Below are 18811 nucleotides of genomic sequence, written 5' to 3' on the forward strand. Positions count from 1 at the left end.
GTCGTATGTATATCTTGTAGTATGCTTATCTGTTTAATTTAAAAGTAGAAGTGTGGGGCAGCCCCAGTGGCGCAGCGGTTTAGTGCCACCTGCAGCCCAGGGTGTGATCCTGGAGACCCAGGATCGAGTCCCATGTCGGGCTCCCTGCATGGAGCCTGCTTCTCCCTCTGCCTGTGTCTCTGCCTCTCTCTCTCTCTCTCTCTCTCTCTCTCTCTCTCTCTCTGTGTCTCATGAATAAATGAAATCTTTAAAAAATAAAAAAAAAGTAGAAGTGTTAGAGATAGCTTCCAAAGTATTGCAAAGTTGTGAGAAAGTGCTGACCTTATTATCTGAACTCATGTTTGAACTAAAACATATAATTCTCATTCCTCATGATAAAGACAGTAGGGAGACCCAGTCTTGGTGGCCACAAGATTCCCTCACAATCACTTGCTTTCAGCTCATACTTCCCACCCAATATGCTCATACATTCTGACATTCTGACCCTACTTAGTCTCAAAAGAAATTAAAAACATTTCAGTGATTTTTTTTTCCCTCTAGCTCCTCATGAATGTTGCAATTACTTCAAATTTAGGCAACCTGTAGCTCTAACTCTTCAACCACCTTTCTGAGAAATGAACTATTTTTTCTTGCTTTAAACACACAGAATCCAAAAACAGGTACCAACTGAATAAAGGCAATATAAAGGAATGACATATCATATCTTAAATGTTTTGATATTTACTTGAACAGCTTGTTTTAACATCCTGTTGATAGGCAAGCACTTTTATATAAAATGCTCTTTTCCTGGGTTGTTATATAATGTCTGTATAGATTTTAGAAAATGTCTCCAAATACTTCACTAAACATAAATAATCTTTATAGTAAGTTGCTCCAGTGGGATTTAAATTGCTCTTAATATCCTGCTGATGACTGTAGTAGCATCCTTTAATTCTATTAAAAGAGTGACTTGCAGATGATTTACCACACCTACACATAGAATCCTCTGAAGTATAGGATTTTTTTTTTTTTTTGTGAAGACACAAAATCCAATGCCTAGAACTTAGACATTCAAAAAACATTTGGCTTAATTGTTGTTTGGCATTACTTTAATTCCACCTTACTTCTTTAGTTTACTTGTTCTAAAAATATTCTTACACACCTGATATATGTCATGTCTTGTTAGGCACTGGTGATAGAAGAGTAAACAAGGCAGACATAATCCCTACCCTCAGAAAACTTCTATTCTAGTGGAAGAGGTAGGCAATAGACAAAATAGATAATTATAGCTGATGATAAGTATTTTTTTTAAAGATTTTATTATTTATTCATGAAAGACACAGAAAGAGGCAGAGACCTAGGCAGAGGGGGAAGCAGGCTCCCTGCAGGGGGCCTCATGTGGGACTCGATTTTAGGACTCCGGGATCAAGACCTGAGCTAAAGGCAGATGCTCAGCCACTGAGCCACCCAGGTGCGCCCTGATGATAAGTATTTTGAGCAAAAGCAAAAGTAATAGTTACTGGGGGTAGAGCTACTTTAACTTGAGTAACAGGAAAGGTGTTTCTATGGAGATGGCATTTAAGAAGGTGCCAGCTATGTAAATATTGGGGGAAAGAGCATTCTAAGCTGAAGGAACTAAAGTGCAAAGGGAATAAGCTAGGTGAATTCAAGAGGCAGAAATAAGATTTGTATGACTGGAGCTTAGCAAATGAAGGGGAGAGTGGTAGGAGAGGGGCAGATAAATTAACAGTTGTACATCATGGGAAGACAGTTTCTACAGAAGTCCAGACAACAGTAATAACCACAGGAGGAAAATAAGAGTTCAAAATTTATAATTGTCACAAAATAGTATTTAAAATGTCTAGTTTGGGCGGCATCTGGGTGGCTCAGTTGGTTAAGTGTCTGCCTTCAGCTCAGGTCACCAGTCATTAGAAATGAACTCAGATGTTGTATTTTAGTAGATAAAGATTTTAAAACCACTATTATAAACATACCCAAATAATTAAATCATTAAACAAATAGAAAGTAACTAAAAGAATCAAATGGACATTCTGGATTTGAAGATTACAGTAACTGAAATGAGTTCAGTAGATAGGCTAAGAGAGGATTTGAGATTGCAGAATGAATTGGTGAATTGAAATAAAGATCAAGATAAATTATCTAGTCCACTGAACAGAGAAAAAAGACTGAAGAACAATGAACAGAGTCTTAGCAACCTGTGAGACAATATCAAGTATATGCCCATACAAGTGTAATAGTCCCATAAGGAGAGAAGAACAAGTATTTAAAGACATAATAGCTGAACACTTCTTAAATATGAGGAAAAACATTAGTCTGCAAATCTAAGGAACTCAGTAAACCCCCAAGCCCCAGATAAGATAAACAGAGAAATCCATAACTAGATGCTTCATAGTCAAACTACTAAGAGACAAAGACAAAATCTTGAAAGCAACACGAGAAAAATGACTCCTAGACAAAGGAACAACAAAATATATAATAGCTGACTTCTCAGAAATGGTAGAGGTCAGAATGGCATAAAGAAGGGGCACCTGGGTGGCTCAGTCGTTTAAGTGCCTTCTGCTCCGGTCATGATCTCAGGGTTCTGGATAAAGCCTTGTGTCAGGTTCCCTGCTCTGCGGGGAAATTTGCTTCTCTCTCTCTTCCTCTCTCTCTCTCTCTGAAATAAATAAATAAAATCTTGAAAAGAAGAAGAAGAAAATACTCAAAATTATAGTTTAAAAATCTGATAAAATGGTATATTAAACTAACATAAGAGAAGGTGGCAACAGAGGGACAGAATTAAAAAGCTGTAAGAAAAAAAAAATAAAAAAAAAATAAAAAGCTGTAAGACATTTAGAAAACAGATAGCAAACATAAATCCAGCCATTTCAGTAATTACATTAAATGTGAATAGACCAAACTCTGAAATTTAGAAGGTAGATGTTTTTTCTTTTTGTTTTTGTTTTTAAATAAAAGTCATTCAAATACTCTGGAATAGCTATTCCTGGATTCCAGTCCTTTAAATATTAACTGCCCTTAGAGCATGAATCCATGTTTCTCATAATAGGGAATGAGGAGAATGTGCTATATAGGTATATGAATAGAACAGTTCATTAGGCAGTACTGTCTTGTAAGTTATAGGATTTTAGCATCCCTGAATTCTGCCTATAAATACCAGTGACACCCCACCCCCACCCCAGCTGGATTTTAGTAACAAAAAGTACCCCTCCACATAGACATTTTCAAATGCCACTTGTGGGAACATACCACCACCCCTGTTACCATCCAGTTTAACACCCAGCCTTATTCAAAAGCAACAGAGCAGATTTAAATAAACCATCTTACTGTACACTGAAGTATTTTTTTAATATTTAACTTATTTATTCATGAGAGACACAGAAGGAGAGAGGCAGAGACTTAGGCAGAAGGAGAAGCAGGTTCCAAGTGGGGAGTTGGATGTAGGACTCGATCTGGAACTCCAGGATTGTGCCCTGAGCCAAAGGCAGACTCTCAGCTGCTGAGCCACTCAGGCATCCCACACTAAAGTGTTTTATTTTATTTGTTAAGATTTTATTTATTTATTCATGAGATACAGAGGGGCAGAGACACAGGCAGAGAGAGAAGCAGGCTCCATTCAGGGAGCCTGACGCAGAACTCGATCCAGGGACTCTGGGATCACACCCTGGGTGGAAGGCAGACACTCAACCGCTGAGCTACCCAGGCGTCCCCACACTAAAGTATTTTAAAGTAAATTATAGACAATATAACAAGGGGAAAAGAACATATGTAAAGGTCCTTAGAACAAAATAACTTGTCAGGTTTGAGGACCTGAAAGGGGACTGATAGGACTAGGATATTAGCGGGTTAAGACGAAGGTAACACGTGGTAAGACTGAAGAGAGAGGGAGAGTTCAGACTATATGGGACCTTTCTGACCATGATAAGGTTAGATTTTATTTTATTACTATCATTATCATTTGGGGGGCTGAGTACAGTATACTTTATTAATGGTACATCACAAGTACCCTCCCCAAACCCCTCCCCTTCTTCAGGGGGTCTGAGATGGAAATTGGAAGTTCGGAGATTCTCATGGGATAAGTTGGGGCAGGGACTCCCCAGCAGCTGCCTCTCTCTTCCTCTTGCTCTCTCTGGGGCGGTGGTTCAGGGGGCTCTTATTGGAGGCCATGTGGACCATAAGGTCTACCACCCAGTTGCTGTAGCCAAATTCATTGTCATACCAGGAAATGAGCTTGACAAAGTGGTCATTGAGAGCAATGCCAGTCCCAGCATCAAAGGTGAAAGAGTAGGTGACACTGTTAAAGTTGCAGGAGACAAAAGAGTCTTCAGTGTACCCCAAGATACCATTGAGGGGGCCCTCTGATGCCTGTTTCACCACCTTCTTGACGTTGTCATATTTGGCAATTTTCTTCAGGCAGCAGATAAGATCCAAGACTGACATGTTGGGAGGAGGCCATCCTGGTGAGCTTCTCGTTCAGCTCAGCAATGACCTTGCCTACAGCCTTGGTGGTGCCAGTGGAAGCAGGGACTGGAAGCAGGGATGATGTTCTGGGCAGCCCCTAGACTGTCTTGCCACAGCTTCCCAGAGTAGCTGTCCACAGTCTTCTAGGTGGCAGTGATGGCATGGATGGTGCTCATGAGTCCCTCCATGATGCCAAAGTTGTTGTAGATGACCTTGGTCAGGGGAGCCAAGCAGTTGGTGATACAGGAGTCATTGCTGACAATCTTGAGGGAGTTGTCATATTTTTCATGGTTCACACCTATCACAAACATGGGGGCATTAGCAGGAGCAGAGATGATGCCCCTCTTGGCCCCACCCTTCAAGTGAGCCCCAGCCTTCTCCATGGTGGTGAAGACCCCAGTGGACTCCACAACATACTTAGCACCAGCATCACTCCATTTGATGTTGGCAGATCTCACTCCTGGAAGATGGAGATGGACTTTCCATTGATGGCAAGTTTCCCATTCTCAGCCTTGCCCATGCCATGGAATTTGCCATGGATAGAATTATACTGGAATATGTACACCATGTATTTGAAGTCAATGAAGGGATCATTGATGGCAACAATATCCATTTTGCCAGAGTGAAAAGCAGCCCTCGTGACCAGGTGCCCGATATGGCCAAATACATTCACTCCGACATTCACCATCAAGTCTTGGGGCACTGCACCAGAGGATGTGGCTGTCTGTGAAACAGGGAGGAGCAGAGAGCCAGGTTAGATTTTAAGTGGATTCGGAAGTCACAAGGATTTTAGGTGTGTGGGTGACATGATTTAATTATTGCTTACATAGACATATATAGCAACGGGTTTTTTTTTTTTAATTTTTATTTATTTATGATAGTCACAGAGAGAGAGAGAGAGAGAGGCAGAGACATAGGCAGAGGGGGAAGCAGGCTTCATGCACCGGGAGCCTGATGTGGGGTTCGATCCTGGGTCTCCAGGATCGCGCCCTGGGCCAAAGGCAGGCGCCAAACCGCTGCGCCACCCAGGGATCCCAGCAACGGGTTTTAATATATTTTTTGAACTTTAATCCACAGTTAGTGATATAGTGTGGCTTAGTACATACACATGTATGTATGCATGCACACACAAATACAATGGAAATCAAAGTTTTATGAACCTGGGACACCTGGGTGGCCCAGTGGTTGAGCGTCTGTCTGCCTTTGGCTCAGGGCATGATTCCAGGGTGCCAGGTTCGAGTCCTACATCAGGCTCCACTCAGGGAGCCTGCTTCTCCTTCTGCCTATCTCTCTATGTCTCTCATGAATAAATAAATAAAATCTTTAAAAAAAAACCCAAAACCAAAGTTTTATGAAACTTAATATATATGATAACCTTTGACATTAATTTTTTAAAAACATTGTTCACATAAGCACCAGTGTTTTATAGAAGTATTGAATCTCTATATTGTACACCTAAAATGTTACAACGTATGTTAACTAATTGGAGTAAAAAAAAACTTAAAGTAAGGTGGACCTAATTGTGGGGACCCCCAAGACCAGACTAGAAATGACTAATAATAAAGCAGAGGAGTCTGCTGTCAAGCAGAAAACAAAATGAAACCTTGTGGAGAACCTGAGTCCTCTGCCATCTAAGGGAAGGCAGAGCATGGCACTGCTGTCAGTGAAACAGGAAGGAGAGGGAGGAACGCATTCCTGGGGCTCAGCCATGTCCTTGAAGATGATGACCCCAAAGTCACAGCAGTGTGTTGGGAGAAGTACCAGATAAACTGCCAATACCAATGCAATCAACACTGAAATAAAATATCAATTAAAGAGGGAAATTTGAGTGGTTGCCTGGGTGGCAAAGTGGGGTAGGCATCCAACTCTTGATTTTGGCTTGGGTCATGATCTCAGGGTGGTGAGATCCAGCCCCACCATACACTCTGTGCCGGGGCATGGAACCTACTTAAAATTCTCCTTCTCTCTTTCAAAAAATTTTTTAAAAAAGAAAAGAAATTTGACATTTTGGACAAAAATATGAAAGAGTCATCAAATTGCTCAAAGGAGTACAAGGACTCCAGGATTGTGGGAAAAAATTATCCTATTGGATGCTTGGGTGGCTCAGTGGCTGAGTGTCTGCCTTTGGCTCAGGGCATGATCCCTGGGTCCAGGGATCAAGTCCCACATCAGGTTCCCTGCATGGAGCCTGCTTCTCCCTCTGCCTGTGTTTCTGCCTCTCTCTCTGTGTCTCTCATGAATAAATAAAAATAAAATCTTAAAAAAATTATCGTATATGCCATGAAGGAAGCAGCAAGTTTTAAAAGGTAAGACCTAACAAGACACCTTGAAAAGGTACTAGAAAAACTAGAATCTGACCACTTTCTCAACAAAGATAGTCACGCTGCCAATTTATAATCCCATTATTGAAATGATAAATGAAAAACCAGAACCAATTTGCTGTCCTATAATGCAACCAGATAATGTTGATGCCTCTTAGCATGTGTTAGTTAATAAAATTGTCTTCTTTTTTTGAGAGAGAGAGAATGTGGAGGGGAGGGGCACAGGGAAGAGGGAAAGAGAAGAGAGAGAATCATAAGGCAGATTCCTTTGGCTCAGATCGTGATCCTGAGGTCCTGGGATTGAGTCCCGCATACCCTTGTGGAGGGCCTGCTTCTCCCTCTGCCTATGTCTCTGCCTCTCTCTGTGTGTCTCTCATGAATAAATAACACCTTTTAAAAAAAAGTGCAACAGATTTCTGTACCTTGATTTTATATCCTACAACTTTGCTGAATTCATTTATATTCTAGTAGTTTTTTGGTGGGCTCTTTTGGATTTTCTATATATAGCTTCATGTCATCCACAAATAGTGAAAGTTTTACTTCTTCCTTACTGATTTAGACCCTTTTCTTTCTCTTTATTGTTTGATTGCTGGGGCTAGGACTATGTTGAATAAAGTGGTGAGAGTGGACATTCTTGTCTTATTCCTGACCTTAGGGAAAAATCTCTTATGTTTTCCCCCATTGAGTATGATGTTCACTGTCGACCTTTCATATAAAGCCTTTATTATGTTGAAGTGTGTTGTGGGAGAGCAGGACCTCAGCGGGTAAAAGAAACAAGAACAGGGACACACATAAATGGCAACAGCTCTATGCACGTGGCAAAAGCCAATTATTCTGCCATTGGTCTGTACTGAAAATAGTACATGCTGAAAATAGCAATGATGGTGGATAAGATAGCCAGGCCATAGTATCTTTCTGTGTTGGATAAGATAGTCAGTTCTCCTATCCCCCATAGCCCCTTAGTTAATGCTCCTCTGAGACCCGTGCAGTTTTGTATGCAGTTCCCGGCTGCCCCTCACGTGATTGGTTTCTTGAGTTGTTTTTCCTTGTTTTCACACACTTTACATTCTACGGTAATAAAATTGAGAGCCAGCTTGGACTTGGGACTCAGTACCTGCACTTCTTGGCGGTGCCTGGCAGTGTAGCCCCTTTGAGCCTCTCCTTGTTCCGAGATGTCGGACTCTGAATAATCATTTCATCTCTCATTGAACCATGCCACATGGCAGTATGTTCCCTCTAAACATACTGAGGGAATGGTTTATGTTGTATGTTATAGGTTACTGTTTTTGAGGATCTTCATCATGAATAGATACTGTACTTAGTCAAGTGCTTTTTCTGCATGTATTGAAGTGATTATATGGGTTTTTTTTAATCCTTTTTCTTATTGATGGATATATCAGTGTTGATTGATTTGCAAATTCTGAATCACTCTTACAACCCAGGAAAAAATCCCACTTCATCATGATTGTAAAGTGATTTTCTTAATGTATTGCTGGATTCAATTTGCTAGTAGTTTGTTGAAGATTTTTGCATCTGTGTTCATCAGAATTATTGCCCTATAGTCTCTTTCTTTCTGGTGTCTTTATCTTGTTTTGGTATTAGGGTAATTCTGGTTTCATAGAATAAATTTGAAAGTTTTCTTTCCTCTTCCATTTTTTGGGATAGTCTGAGAAGACTAGGTATTGACTCTTTTTTAAATGTTTTGTAGAATTTGCCTGTGAAGCCATCTGGTCCTGGACTTTTTTTGTTGGGATATTTTTGATTACTGATTCAATTTTATTGCTGGTAATCAGTCTGTTCAAATTTTCTGTTTATTCTTATTTCAGTTTTAGTAAGTTATATGTTTCTGGAAATTTATCCATTTCTTCCAGGTTACCCAATTTGTTGGCATATAATTTTTCATAATATTCTCTTAAAATTGTATTCCTGTGGTGTTGGTTGTTATTACTTCTCTTTCATTTGTGATTTTGTTTGAGTCATCTCTGTGTGTGTGTCCTGTCTGTTTTGATGAGTCCTGCTAAAGGTTTATCAATTTTATCTTTTTCAAAGAACCAACTCCTAGTTTCATTGATCTGTTCTATTGTTTTTTTTACTTTCTATACATTTCCTTCTTAAAAAAAAAAAAGATTTTATATATTCATGGGAGACACACAGAGTGAGGCAGAGACATAGGCAGAGGGAGAAGCAGGCTCCCTGCAGGGAACCTGCTATGAGACTTGATCCTAAGACCCTGGGATCACACCCTGAGCCAAATGCTGACACTCAACCACTGAGCCACTGAGGCGCCCTATACATTTATTTCTGCTCTAATTTTTATTATTTCCTTCCTATTACTGGTTTTAGGTTTTGTTTGTTCCTTTTCTATCTCCTTTAGGTGTAAGGTTAGGTTGTTTGAGATTTTCCTTGCTTCTTGAGATAGGCCTGTATTGTTATAAATTTCCTTCTTAGAACTGCTTTTATTATATCCCAAAGATTTTGGAATGTTGTGTTTTCATTTTCATTTGTTTCCATGTAATTTTTTATTTCTTCTCTGATTTCTTGATTGATCCTTCATTGTTTTGTAGTGTGTTATTTAACTTCCATGTATTTGTGTTTTTTCCAGATTTTTTTCATGTAGCTGATTTCTAGTCTCATAACATTGTGCCCAGAAAAGATGCTTGGTATGACTTTGATCTTGAATTTGTTGAGATTTGTTTTGTGGCCCAATGTGTGAACTATTCTGGAGAATATTCCATGTGCACTTGAAAAGAGTGTGTGTCCTGATATTTTAGGATGGAATGTTCTGAATATATCTGTTAAAATCCATCTGGTAAAGTGTCATTCAAAGCCACTGTTTCCTGCTTGATTTCCTGTTTGGATGATTTGTCCCTTGATGAAGTGGGGTGTTAAAATCCCCTACTGTTACTGTATGCCTATTGATTAGATACTTTATGTTGGTTATGAACTGTTTTATGTATTTGAGTGCTCCCATATTGGGTGCATATATACTTAAAATTGTTATATCTTCTTGTTGAATTGTCCCCTTTATTATTATATAGTATCCTCTTTGTCTCGTTATAGTCTTTGTTTTAAACTCCATTTTGTCCAATGTAAGTATTGCTACCCTGGCTTTCATTTGATATTCATTTGTGTGAGAACTGCTTCTCCATCCCCTCACTTTTAATCTGTAGATGTCTTTTGGTCTGAAATGCATCTTTTGTAGGCAGCATATGGATGGATCTTGTTTTTTCATTAAACACTTTTTAAATTTAAGTATTGGTAGGATATAATATTCTTTCTGAGTATCAGTTTCTATAACTGTGACTACCAAAGAGCTGATTCTTCTCACACAAATGTATATTAAATATTTAGGATTAGACCTAAAGGAGTTCAGAAGGATCTGGCCACATGAAATGTGGGGTCCAGATAGAAGGGTAAAAAGCTCTGAGGTAATAGAGAGGTGATACAGTGGTTGAAGCTTTGTAGGTAAGGAAGAGGAGAACCAGATACAAAGCTGGAGAAGTTAGGCAGGGGTCAAGTCAGACCGTCATAAGGCCTTTGTGATTACTATAAGGAATTTGAGGGTTTTTTTTTAAAGCAAGGAAGTAACAAGATCTGATTTACAATATAAGAGGACAACTCTGGCTGCTATATGAAGAAAGAACTATAATTCTAGCAACAAGTTATAAGAACTGCTTATAAATTAGGACCTTCAAATTCAAATTGTAAACTATACAGGTGAATAGCTGGCTTCTACTCTGAAGCTCTTTAGTAAAATTCCCTCAAATAGTACATAGTAGATGTTTTCAAAAAAAGATAAATAAAAATTTAAAATAATGTCAGCACATCATTCAATTCTCTGGCCACTTGTGGTTTAAAAATCAATTTATAAAACTTCAGTTATTTTAATAATTTCTGGAAGCTCCACTATCATAGCAAATAATTTATGGTAACACTTCATCAGATGTGTTTAGTATAAATGCTATTTTCTACGTATTATATTTTGTACCTCTAACAAATATTTTGAAATTGTTTTCATTCTTTCCTCAGGTATATAGATAATGTCACACAAAAAATTGAGAACATTTTGGCATTTTAAAAAATGTCCTTAAGAGCCTTCATTATTACTAAATCCAAAAGATGTGATTGGGAATTTTATGCTCTCAATTCCCCTTCTTAACCTTTCTTATAAAACCATTATATATTTTTTACATTAATTATGCCATTGTAGAAGTAAACCCACATTTTATCCAAAACAATTGTAATTTGTTACAGATACATTTCCATAACTCTTTATAGGTTGGTCTGCTTTCTCTTCAGTATTAACAAAATTTAACAATCACTTTTTGCATTTTCTGCAGATATATTTGTAGATTGAGCACAGATATTTTACTGCACTATTTAGTTCTAATTTATATCATTAGTATCACTCTTTTTCTAAAATATAGTATAGTCTTTTCTTTGGTTGTTGTTTTCACAGTTCCAAAGAAACTATCCCAATTTGAGGATAGAAATAAATATTAAACATTAAAGGAGAATACAAAATTTGTCTTCCAGATGATGGAAAACATTTATCTATCAAAAGCAGTAAATTGGTATTGGTATACTGACTGACAAACAGAACAATAACTAAGGTAGAAACAGCTAGACTGAGGTGTGACTTGTTTGGCTTAGAATAAAATGCTCATAGTGTTAGTTTTTTGTTTGTTTTTGCACAATTTTTACACTACCATGGAAATAAAAATCACTCAAAATGAGAACAGACAGGCTATGTATTCAGAGTTTGCAAAAACAAGAAAGTCAGTTGCTGTTTTTCATTGTATTTAGAAGATTCAGAGGGTATTGGGAAAGTTTTATGGTGGAAAAAAAGGAGACTGATTGGAGATTGTAGGCAGAGAAAGTTAAATAGCATGGACTAAGTAGAAGCCAGGCAGGCATCTTACATGATTGGTTTGGGGAACATATTTGTCTTTCACTGGTTGGTCCCCAAGTTGGAATCATGTGGGGTTGATGTGTGGGCTGAAGACAAAAAGAAAGAGAAAATGAAAGGAAGAAAAAGAAAAAAAAGAGTGGGGTAAGGGTTGCTGGCAGTCCTTAACAAAATCCTGACTGTTCTAGGCTGATTGCCGCAGAAGTTGTGATTGGTTTTTCAGCCTGGTTGTTGAAAAGATTGTGGGACAGAGTTCCGTGATTATATATGGTCTGGTCATTGTCCATTTGTTTTTGTTTTTTTTTTTAAGACTTTTATTTATGATAGTCACACAGAGAGAGAGAGAAAGAGGCAGAGACACAGGCAGAGGGAGAAGCAGGCTCCATGCACCGGGAGCCCGACGTGGGATTCAATCCCGGGTCTCCGGGATTGTGCCCTGGGCCAAAGGCAGGCGCTAAACCGCTGCGCCACCCAGGGATCCCTCATTGTCCATTTGTATACTTAGTCTCTCATTACTGAAGAACAAATTTATGTTTTATAATTTTATGGCTGAATATATAGCTTTGAGAGTTCTATTAAGATTCTAATAGTTATAGATCTTCCCAGATAAAAATAATAATGTCTGAGAGTTTAAGATGAATTATGCCAGTGTTCACCTGTAAGACATTTATATGAAGATGTCATTATCTTCATAATGTCTAGAAGTGGATTCTGGACCTCAGAGATACCAGTTACAATAATACATCTTTTGAAAAATTAGAACCTGATTTGTACTACCTGAAAGAATCTTGGGATATTTTCTTAGTGACTTACTGCATAATTGGGACTTTTAAAAATGTAGAGGAAAAAATAACTGGCCTTTCACTATTGGAAACTCTGTACATTGCGATTTTTTATACAGTCTATGTAGAGGAGATTAGATGGCTATGATTAGGAATATATTTTGAGTTCCTACGTTTTTTAAAAAATATTTATTTTATTATTTTATTTTATTTTTTTAAAGATTTTATTTATTTATTCATGAGAGACACACACACACAGAGAGAGAGAGAGAGAGAGGCAGAGACACAGGCAGAGGGAGAAGTAGGCTCCATGCAGGGAGCCTGACGTGGGACTCGATCCTGGGTCTCCAGGATCACACCCTGGGCTGCAGGTGGCACTAAACCGCTGCGCCACTGGGGCTGCCCAGATTTATTTATTTTAGAGAGAAAAAGAGAAGGAGAGAGCCTGCATGGAGGGGAGGGACAAAGGAAGAAGCCAGGAGAGAATCTCAAGCAGACTCCTCACTGAGTGCAGAGCCCAACACTGGGCTTGATCTCACAATCCTGAGATCATGACCTGAGCCAAAATCAAGAGTTGGATGCTTAACTGACAGAGCCACCCAGGCACACCGCCCCCAACATCTTTTTAAATTAAATTTTTATTTTGGGACATTTCAGATTATAAGTTTTTTATGGGGCACCAGGAAAGACTGCTCTGTAGATTTTTTTAGATTAGTAAATTAACATAGCGAGATGAATTTGAGAAACAACATTTTTCACCAAGTAGCTCAATAACTGCATAGCCTTATTATGCTAAATAACATATGTTCTTGGGGCACCTCGATAGCTCAGTTGGTTAAGTGTCCTACTTTTGATTTTGGCTCAGGTCATGATCTTAGGGTTATGAAATTGAGCCCTACATTGGGCTCTTTGCTCATCGGGGAGTCTGCTTGAGATTCTCTCTCTCTCTCTCTCTCTCTCTCTCCCTCTTCCTCTAAAATAAATAAATGAATCTTGAAAAATAATATATGCTCTTTGTATCAATATTAATTTGTCTAATTAGCAGCAGGCAACTTTAAAAAGTTGGGGAAAAGAACCTATGTAAGAAAGTAGGCTTTAGTTCTACACAGCAAAGGAAACAATCAACAAAACTAAAAGGCAACCTACAAAACAGAATATATTTGCAAAATGACATATCTGATAAAGATTTAGTATCCAAAATATATAAAGAATTTATAGGGCAGCCCCGGTGGCGCAGCGGTTTGGTGCTGCCTGCAGCCTGGGGTATGATCCTGGAGACCCGGGATCGAGTCCCACATCGGGCTCCCTGCATGGAGCCTGCTTCTCCCTCTGCCTGTGTCTCTGCCTCTCTCTCTGTGTTTATGAATAAATAAATAAAATCTTTAAAAAAAAAAAAAGAATTTATAATACTCAGTGCCCAAAAAACCAAATCATCCAGTTAAAAAATGAGCATAAGACATGAACACACATTTCTCCAAAGAAGATATCCAGATGGACAATAGACACATGAAAGGATCCTCAACATTACTCATCATCAGGGAAATGCAGATCAAAAATACAATGAGAAAAAAAAAACACACAATGAGATATCACCTCATAAACCAAAAACATAAGAAACAAGTGTTGGCAAGGATGTGGAGAAAAAGAAGCCCTCTTGTGTTGTTGGTGGGAATGCAAACTGGTACAGCCACTCTGGAAAACAGTCTGGACTTTCCTCAGAAAGTTAAAAATAGAATTACCGTATGATCCAGTAATCACATTATTGGGTATTTACCTCTCAAAATACAAAAACACTAATTCAATGGGATACATGCAGCTCAGTGCTTATAACAGCATTATTTTCAATAGCCAAATTATGGAAGCAGCCCATATGTCCATTGATGCATGAATTGATAAAGAAGATGTGGTATATATATACAATGAAATCTTGTCATTTGCAGTGACATGGATGGAGCTAGAGTATAATGCTAACTGAAGTCACTCAGTCTGAGAAAGACAAATACCATATGATTTCTCTCAAATGTGGAATTTAAGAAAACAAAGGGAAAAAACAGGCAAACCAAGAAACTCACAACTATGGAGAACAAACTGATGATTACTAGAATGGAGATAAGTGGGGGAATGGATGAAATAGGTGATGGGAATTAAGGAACACATTTTGAGAAGCACTGGGTGATACATGGAATTGTTGAATCACTATATTATATGCCTGAAACTAATGTTAACACTGTATGTTGACTCTAATGGAATTAAAATTTAAAAAAGAAAATACGCTTTAAGTTGACCAAGTAGCCCAGTAACTAAAGAGCAATATCTCAATAGCTAAATACACATTGAGAGGGTTTTCCTCTCCTACTCTTGGCTGAACCTATAGTTACATCTCACAAGTTTACTTTGATCTTGCTTTCTTCCCTTCTAATAGAAGCAGTTATTTTTCATTGTTTCAAAAGGAACAGGTACTGTGTAACTATACTTGTTAATCACAGTGTTTCAGGTATTGCCATTTGAGACCCACGTGGAAGAAGAGAGTTCATTTTGCTAAAATTTTAATCAATTTTCTAAATATAAATTGTCTTATAAATACCAACATATATATATATAAAAAGCTTAGGTCCTAGAATGTAATTTAATAGAATCCTCTGCATCTTGTTTTAAACACTCTTGTGATTTTCATGGACGATCACAGTTGACTGAACAAGAACTATATTTAGGACCTTATTTGAAAGTTACTGTAATTAAGTCTTTTTTAGTTCTAATCATTACTAACACCATGGATAGTACAAAGAGGAAGGAAAATGCGGCTCATCAAAGAAGAGACCCATGAGATAAGATACAGCTAGATGAATCCTAATGAAAATTCCAACGATGTCAGACATCTGCACTGTCATTAATGAGAGCTGCTGTACAAAGACCTTATCTGAAGAGAGTGACTCCATGGAGTACCCAGGACTTTACATCTCTTCAAAGAGTGAAAAGAATTGATATTTTTCCGTTGTTGAGATGTTATATCTTGTTAAACTGACTGCATAATGAGGACCATAGTTTGTGACTTAAATGTGTTATGCCTTTCTGCACTACCCAGAGAGGAGTCCACATAGTGTTGTTCTGGGTTCTGTGCATGACTTCAAGGGAAGCTTTCACAATGTCTGGCGCCTTTGATGTCCTGCAAGTGAAGGAAAATATTCTCAAATTCCTTTCAGCAGGAACCCACTTAGGTGGCACAAACCTCCACTTCAAAATGGAACAATTAAAAAAAAAAAAGATTTTATTTATTTAGGGGCTGAAGGGGAGGGAGAGGGGGGCAGGGAAGAATCTCAAGCTCACTTTGAGTGGAATCTGATACAGGAATCAGTCCCATGACCCTGAGATCATAAGCTGAGCCAAAAGCAAGAGTTGATTGTTAAACTGTCTGAGCCACTCAGATGCCTCCCTTTTTGCTCATTGTTAATGAAAAAGATGAGATTTTCCTAAAGAAAAAGAAAAATAGAAAATCAAGATATTGCTTTTAAATTCTCTTGTTTATGTTTTTACAAAGAATATCTAGTTCATACATTACATTTCTAAACTTATCACTTCCCCACCAAAGAGATAAATATATCTTCACAATGCTTTATAGACAACTAGGAGTCTCTCATCTACATTATAGGAAAACTTCAATTTTGAACAAATTGTATTTTAAAAGTTTGTTTTGAAATTTATTTTAGGATTTTCAATGCACTTTTTCCTAGAAAGTGTAAGTAGTAGCATTTCTGGATACAGTGAAAAGAACTTTAGAAACTCATTATTTCTAATTTTTTTTGTCAAAACTCTCAGTTTTCTTTGCTAATACAAGTTCTATTCTTAGGGATAAAGGTTTACAAACAGAACAGTGGAGGGAGATTTTGTTTTTAGGAGTTAGGTGATAGTTGAAAGATTATGGTAAGTAGATCCATAAAATGAGATATGTGAATTATATCTTAGTGAAGCTGTTACCAGTAACTTTACACTCAATGTGGGGCTCGAACACACAACTCTGAGATCAAGAGTTGTGCACTCTACTGGCTGAGCCAGCCAGGTGTCCCTGTGAAGCTGTTATCAAAAAAAGTAAAATAAGAAATAAAAGTTTGAAAGGGGAATCACTTCTTGTGGCCAATTTCCAAATAAGGAAAGAATGATTACTTAGTGGTTTCTACTTGTTATGATAAATATGCCAAGCAAACCTCAATTTACTAAAATTCAGTAAAAGACCTTAATCTGCTACTTAGGGAAAAAAGACCCAAATGGCAAATACAGAATAGGCAATTATTTAGAAGCTAAGAATATTTTATGAGTTTATTTTTTTAAAGATTTTACTTATTTATTCATGAGAGAGACAGAAGCAGAGACATGCAGAGGGAGAAGCAGGCTTCCTGCAGGAAGCCTGATGTGGGACTCAATCCAAGGACCCTGGGATCACGACCTGAGCCAAAGGCAGACGCTCAACCACTGAGCCACCCAGGTGCCCCTGTGAATTTAAAGATTAGTTTAGAGAGTCATAAAGTATAGCTTAGAAAATATTTATGAAAACTGACTTTTGCTATTCAAATTTGGGGAACAAAGTAATAGACAATATTTGATTCATTTCTTTTTAGTAATTCAGTTGAATCTTATTACTAGATATTAAGAATCAGTTGTCCAAAAAAAGGTGCCAAAGTAGAATGATTTTACTTTCTTAGTCTTTCAACATCTTTTTTCCTTTAAGACTCTTGCTAGAGGTGACAGCAGAATGTTCCTGCAATAATCCAGACTCTGGAATTTGGCAGCTAAGTGCTAAAATGCCTTTTTTTTTTTTTTAAAGATTTATTTATTTATGATAGACATAGAGAGAGAGAGAGAGAGAGGCAGAGACACAGGAGGAGGGAGAAGCAGGCTCCATGCCGGGAGCCTGATGCAGGACACGATCCCGGGGCTCCAGGATCATGCCCTGGGCCAAAGGCAGGCGCTAAACCGCTGAACCACCCAGGGATCCCCTAAAATGCCTTTTGATTACTCTTTGTACTAATAGAATTTTTAGTGGGATATCTTAAATTGAGTATTCTATTTATATGCAAAATGTGCATCCAAGGATTTGCTCCCAGAATTAGAAACACACTTTGAAAATATATTTTTTAAGATTTTATTTATTTAGGATGGGGTCACAAGTTGGGGGCAGGGCAGAGGAAGAGGGAGAGAAAGAATCTCAAGCAAACTGCCAAATGAGCTGCCCAGGTGCCCCCACACTTTTAAAATATTTTAAATGTACTTATTTTTAATCTTTGATAAAAATGCTACTTGTAATGCTTTGCTGTTACCTCTAATTTTTGACCATTTGGTTAAAATCCAAAATTAGGAAAAGTATTTAGGAAAACAAGGTTAAGTACTAAAATAAACTTAACTTTTTAAAAGATGTGGGCTTCAACTTTATCCCTTCACACATTTTCTATACTCTTGGACTTAAATGGAAGGTTAGTGTTTTCTTAATTAACAGGATCAGGAATATGAAGGTTCCTGGAGAATATTAGACCAAAGAAATGTAAACATAAGAACTTTGCCAGAATGAGAGTCTGTGATAATCTTTTTTTTTAAGATTATCTATCTATCTGTCTATCTATCTATCTATCTATCTATCTATCTATCTATCTATCTCTAGTCACTTGTTTATAAGAGAGAAAGTGTGCACATGTGAGCAGGGGGAAGTTTATATTAGTTTCAAGTGTACAAATGTAATATATGAAGACATTTTCATTGTAAAAAGAATTTTAGGGGTGCCTGGGTGGCTCAGTCAGTTAAGCTTTTGCCTTTGGATCAGATCATGATCCGAGGGTCCTGGGATCAAGCCCCACATCAGGCTCCCTGCTCAGCGGGAAGCCTACATTTCCCTCTCCTCCACACTTGTACTCTCTCTATCTCTGTCTCTCAAATAAATAAAATCTTTAAAAAAATTTTTAATGGAAATATATCCAATAAAAAGCACAATGTTCCCTTTCCTTTTTCCCCTGAACTCACTCCCCTACCTAGAAATCACCATTTTGGTATGTTTCATTCCAAACCTTTTGATAGATAGATAGATAGATAGATAGATAGATAGATAGATAGATAGATATAGATATGGAGGATTTTAAGATTATATTTTTAAGTAATCTCTATACCCACTGTGGAATTCAAATCCCACAACCCAAAGATTAAGAGTCACATGCTCCACCAACTGAGCCAGCCAGATGTCCTACTTACTGTTTTATATATAGAAGCTTATGGTAGGTATGTATCCCCCCCCACCATTTTATATAAATGGGGTCATACTGACTGGTTTTTAGCAGCTTACATTATTTTTCAATTAATGATTC

General features: G+C 37.8%; 2 protein-coding genes across 3 annotated transcripts in view; one reads left to right on the plus strand and one right to left on the minus strand.

The window, feature by feature from the left end:
• Nucleotides 1-18811, plus strand: part of PPM1E (protein phosphatase, Mg2+/Mn2+ dependent 1E) — a 208219-nt gene that overhangs the window by 88356 nt on the left and 101052 nt on the right. The gene's annotated exons all lie outside the window — the stretch shown is intronic.
• TRIM37 (tripartite motif containing 37) overlaps nt 3904-18811 on the minus strand; it is a 244159-nt gene continuing 229251 nt past the window's right edge. For both annotated transcript variants that reach the window (XM_072747599.1, XM_072747602.1), the window contains one exon: nt 3904-5182. In XM_072747599.1, the coding sequence (XP_072603700.1) occupies nt 5146-5182 (37 nt within the window). In that variant the 3' untranslated portion in view covers nt 3904-5145. The remainder of the gene's footprint in view (nt 5183-18811) is intronic.

This window comes from Vulpes vulpes, chromosome 2 (genome assembly GCF_048418805.1).
Source record: "Vulpes vulpes isolate BD-2025 chromosome 2, VulVul3, whole genome shotgun sequence".
In the NCBI taxonomy this organism is placed as follows: domain Eukaryota; kingdom Metazoa; phylum Chordata; class Mammalia; order Carnivora; family Canidae; genus Vulpes; species Vulpes vulpes.